The sequence below is a fragment of the Nicotiana sylvestris genome, chromosome 10 (genome assembly GCF_000393655.2).
Source record: "Nicotiana sylvestris chromosome 10, ASM39365v2, whole genome shotgun sequence".
Classification (NCBI taxonomy): Eukaryota; Viridiplantae; Streptophyta; class Magnoliopsida; order Solanales; family Solanaceae; genus Nicotiana; species Nicotiana sylvestris.
In genome coordinates, this window is record NC_091066.1 from 58,174,839 (window position 1) to 58,180,560 (window position 5,722).

Sequence of the window (5,722 nt, forward strand, 5' to 3'; positions counted from 1 at the left end):
AATTTTGCTTCTTAGTAACCGATGAAAAAAGACATGAACCAAGGAAGTGTGCCATACCTGAGGTGCTCTTACCATCCATAAGGAAACCTTCATAGTTAGTATCGGCATATCCCACTAGGTTAAAGTTACTTTCTTTTTTATACCAAAGACAAAAGTCAGTAGTACTTTTCAAGTATCTCAATATTCTCTTGACAACAGTCAAGTGGGGTTCCTTTGGATTTTCTTGAAATCGAGCACAAAGCCCTACACTGAAAACAATGTCAGGCATGCTAGCAGTAAGATACAAAAGTGAACCAGTCATATCCCTATACAACTTTTGATCAACTGATGAACCAGGTTCATCTATGTCCAATTTTGTGGCTGTTGCAATAGGAGTGTCTATTTCCTTTGATTATTCCATTTTAAACTTCTTAATCAACTCATTTGCATATTTCTGCTGATGGATCATGGTTCTATTTGAGTTTTGTTTAATTTGTAAGCCTAAAAAGAAATTAAGCTCACCCATCATACTCATTTCAAATTCATTCCCCATAAGTTAGCAAATTCCTTACTTAATTTTTCAATGGTTGCCCCAAAAATTATGTCATCAACATATATTTGAACTACAAGAAGATCCTTATCTTTTTTCCTCAAGAATAGAGTGATGTCAATATTACCTCTCTTGTAGCCATGTTCAAGCAGGAATTTGGATAGTCATTCATACCATGCTCTAGGAGCCTGCTTGAGACCATAGAGAGACTTGTCTAGTTTGTATACATAATCCGGACACTCCTTGCTCTCAAACCCTGGAGGTTGTTTGACAAACACTTTTTCCTTTAAGTAGCCATTAAGGAAAGTACTTTTGACATCTATCTGGGGAAGAGTAAATTCCATGTGTGCTGCAAAGGCTATGAGGAGTCTTATTGCTTTCAATCTTGCAACTGGAGCAAAGGTTTCATCACAGTCTATGCCTTTCTCCTGGCTATAACCTTGAACCACCAACTTGCTTTATTCCTTGTAACAGTTCCATATTCATCAAGTTTGTTTCTAAAGACCCATTTTGTGCCAATTACTGATATGTCCTTGGGTCCTGGAATCCAATGCCAAACTTGACTTCTTTCAAACTGATTAAGTTCATCTTGTATTGCATTCCACCAGTCTGCATCCTGCAAAGCCTCAGCAACATTTTTAACTTTAATAAGAGATAAGAAAGCATCAAAAGCACACAGATTCTTTAGTTGAGATCTAGTTTTAATTCTAGAGGTTAAATCAGTAAATATGTTCTCAATAGAATGAGAACTTTGATACTTGTAAGGTTTCACAACTAACTGGTTTCAGTTTGATATTTCTCCCATGTTATGTTGCGGAGGAACATGCTCATGGATATGTCCATTTGGGGATTAGATTCAGTTCTTCTTTGTTCAATTCCCCATGTCAGGTTGCCCTGGATGGAAGAACCTGTTCCATCACCTGTTCCTTCTGCTGGTGCAACTTTAGCTTGGGCTGTGACTTTATTTAACTCTTTTACCAGCCAAATAGTTTTATCTTCATGTTCCTGTCTCTCAGAAAGAATGTTAGTTTCATCAAAAACTAAATGTACACTTTCTTCTACACAAAAAGTTCTTTTGTTGTACAATTTATAAGCTTTGCTATGTGAAGAATAACCCAAGAATACTCCCTCATCACTTCTGGGATCAAAGTTACCTAGGGAGTCCTTTCCATTGTTATGCACAAAGCACTTGCATTCAAATGCCCTAAGATGGGATATATTTGATTTTCTCCCTTTAAATAACTCATAGGGAGTCTTCTCAACAAGAGGTCTAGTCATGCACCTATAAATGATGTAACATGTAGTGTTTACAACTTCTGCCCAGAAGTTTTGGGGTAGTTTACGAGAAAGAAGCATACTCCTAGCCATATCTTCAAGAGTCCTATTCTTTCTTTCAACTACTCCATTTTGTTGAGGAGTCCTAGGGGAAGAAAAATTATGATCTATAGCATACTCATCACAAAATTCAACAAACTTAGTATTTTCAAATTCAGTTCCATGATCAGACCTAATTGATGCGAGTTTATTACCTAGTTGTTTTTGAGTTTTTTCTGACAAAGGCAGTAAACATGTAAAATGCTTCATCCTTAGATATTAAAAACAATGTCCAAGTAAACTTAGAGTAATCATCAACAAGCACCATCACATATTTTTTACCATATCAGCTTAATGTTCTCATTAGACTACAAAGATCCATATGAACCAGTTCCATCGACCTGGTCGTGCTTACCACTTTCTTGCTTTTAAAAGAGGATCTTACCTTCTTCCCCCCTAGCACAAGCCTCACAAACTTTGTCTTCCTTAAACTTGATGTTAGGAAGCCCTATCACTTTGACTTAGACTTGCATGTCCAAGTCTTTTGTGCCAAATGAGGGGATCATTGTCCAACACACTTAAGCAAGTGAGTTCATTTTCAAAAATAGTGGACAGATCTACAATGTATATATTATTTACTCTTTTTCCCTGCAACACAATCTTGTCAGTGGTAAAATTTATCACAAAACATTTGTTAAGGTGAATGCTACCAAGTTACCTCTGTCACACAGTTGTAATTAATTGATTAGGCTATATTTTAAGCTATCTATCAAGTAGACATTCTCAATGGAATGTGTGTTTATCTTACCTATCTTTCCAACCACAATGATCTCACATTTCTTACCATTTCCAAAGGAGACATTACCTCATTTGAGGTCCTCAAGTGAAAGGAGCTGGTTCTTGCTTTCAGTCATATGCTTTGAGTAGCCACTATCCATGTACCATATTTTGCTGCTCTCTTTCATGTTGACCTGCAAGAGAAAATCAGGGGTTAGTCATAGGAACCCAAACTAGTTTGGGTCCCTTTCTATAGGCAAAAAGGGTGAATTAATTTATTTTTAGCCCATCCTGGCAGCCTATTTTTCCTTGAACAAAGGTTTTGTTCTTTTGACTGGCCTTTTTTTTTGCATTAATTCACTTTTGAAGTGACCAGTTAGGTGACTGGCCTTTTCTTGTGATGTTCATGCTTAACCTTAGGTGCAGGGGTCCCATAGCCTTTTGAAATGACTGGCCTTTTCTTGTTCTCGGGAAGTGTGATGTACTTGCTTTTGGGATCCCACTTAGGTGCAGGGGTCCCATAGCCATGTCCTATTCATTTTCTATTGTGATGTTCTTGTAGCCAAGATAGTGCATCAGATGACTTATTCCATTTGCAAGTTTTGTCTAGTTCATGCTTAACCTTGCCTAGATCTTCTTTTAGGACTCTTATCTGCTCATCCTTTTTGTACTACTCATTCTTTATTTTTCCTAAATTTTCTTCTAAGGTGAGGTGTATGTGATCAACTTTCTTTTTACCTGTTCCTAATTTCAGTTTTAAATTTTCAGATATAATCTCTAACACAGTGGTGTCAAGTTCAAGGACCCGATTTTTCAACTCAGTATTTTTACTATTACTTTCACTAGCTCTGAGTTCCAGATTCTTGCACTTAGTTTTCAAGGTTACACATTCCTTAGACAACTATTCCTTTTCATTGTTTATGACCTCACACTCATCAATGAAATCTAGCAGTAACTCAGATACCCTTTCTTTAGACAAATATTTAATCTTGTCTTTGAGAAGAATCACACTTACCTATTGTTCATCATCTGATTCTCCAATGGCCACAAGTGCTTGTTCATATCCATCTTCATCTTCTGAATCCTCATATGAGCTTTCTCCCCAGCCAGCAACCATAGCCTTTGTTGATCCTTTGTTCTTCTTGGGATGAACCTATTCCTTCTTTTTGTTTCTTCATTCAGCCATTTCCTTCTTCCATTCAATTTCCCATTGAGGACCGTTTTTGATCGTGTGGTCAATCTTACCACATTTGTAACAGCCCTCGTTGGTCTTTTTTCCAAGGACCCTTGGTTTGTTGTAATTTGCACCTCTTGAATAACCCTTTCCTCTCATTACATACTTCTTGAAGTCCCTGGTGATCATAGTCATTTCATCTTCCTCTATATCTGCACCTTCAGATATTTTGAGAGCCAGGCTTCTTTCTTTTTTGGGAGAATCCATCTTCATGGTCTGCCTTCTCAGTTCATAGGCGATGAGATTTCAAATTAATTCATCCAACTTGAGAGTGACAATGTTCATTGATTCCTGAATAGCAATGGGTTTGCTTTCCCAAGTAACTGGCAAAACCCTTGTTAGAATTTTCTCAACCTTATCTTCTTTAAGGATAATCCTTCCAAGAGACTTAAGTTCATTTGTTAGTCTTATGAACCTTGTATATATCTCTTGGATGGTTTCTCCTTCCTTCATAGTGAAATTCTCATATTGAGAATACAACAGTGTTCCTCTTGATCTCTTCACTTGAGGAGTTCCTTCATGAGCCACTTTTAAAGTATCCCGAAATTCCTTAGCAGCAGTACAACTTTGAATTCTGCTGTGCTCGTCTGGACCAACTCCACACACAAGCCATTTCTTGGCCTTTGCATTCTTTTCCCACTTCTTCAAGTCCTTATCAGTGCAGTCAGCTCTAGTGTTTGGCACATCCACTCCTTCAACATTCTTCTTCATGGTAGCCAGGGAATCGTCAATCACAATGTCCTAGAGTTCATAGTCCTCTCTGATGATGTGATCTCTCATCCTGTTTTTCCACTAGGAGTAGTACTGGCCATTAAAGAGTGGAATACTAGGAGTGGATTTGCTTTCCCAGTTTCCAGGTGGTGCACTCATTTAGATCTGTTCCTAAGGTGTTAGCCTCATCAAGGATAACCCGCTCTGTTAGCAATTGATGTTTTATACTTCAATACCACACAAAATGGGGGTTATTTGTGTGGTGACCAATTTTTCGCTTAACCTGATTATAGAAGGACTTGGTTCTTCTACGTCTTCTAACTACTACTGTTGCAGCATAATAAGTACAGCAATTAAAGAACACAGTGCTTTTACGTGGAAAACACCTGGCTCAAAAGGTGAAAAAAACCACAAACTACTTTCCAGTAGGATTTTTCCAAACTCTCCACTAAAATCACTGAGCCAAAAACTGCATTTACAAAATACTTTTGTAAACCTAGGATTAACTCTAATACCGTTGTAGCACAGAGCCTCAATTGTTGCAACAATTTTCAGTTAACTCTAACTTGAAAACTCTGAGTACCTAATACAATATCTTCTAAATAAGCTGAAAGGTACAATATGAAAACACCTTCTACAATTGAACTACAATATAAGACACACACTTAGAACTGGTTCTTCTATCTGGTTCAAGTAGCTTCAGGTTTGCACGCTTGAATCACATAAAAATTTCTTGCAAAATTGCCTTGCTATTTTCCTCTCAATTCACATTTAACTTCTGCTTATTTGTGTTACCTGTAAAAGAGGACAACACAAATATTTAAGGAGTTAGTAAATAGAGGTTGACTAGAATTCTGATGCAAATCTTCCTTGGTGGAAGAGTTCTAGTTGGTCTCATCCTCTAACTCTATCCATCTCTTAAACCTTGTTCTCGTTATGTAAGGAGTCTTTCTCCTTATTCAATATGCAACCTTTTCAGTCAGGATTAGGAGATATCAATTCTGATAAGTGAAGTTTATCTCTTTCACGTGCATCTCACATGCTTGAGTTTACCATATCTGTGGTTCATTAGGATAGACCTGGTCCATGTCTAAGTTCCTTTGTTAATCTTCAGAACTCTCCTTTAAGTGGGCCAACAAGAGTCGTATAGATGCATA

The 5,722-nt window shown here is 37.4% G+C and overlaps 1 protein-coding gene across 1 annotated transcript; it reads right to left on the reverse strand.

Annotated features, from left to right (window-relative positions):
* Positions 1-4,100: 4,100 nt before the first annotated feature.
* On the reverse strand, positions 4,101-4,565 carry LOC138879387 (uncharacterized). Its single transcript, XM_070158997.1, has one exon. The coding sequence runs from the start codon at positions 4,563-4,565 to the stop codon at positions 4,101-4,103; it is 465 nt and encodes a 154-aa protein (XP_070015098.1).
* Positions 4,566-5,722: the final 1,157 nt, after the last annotated feature.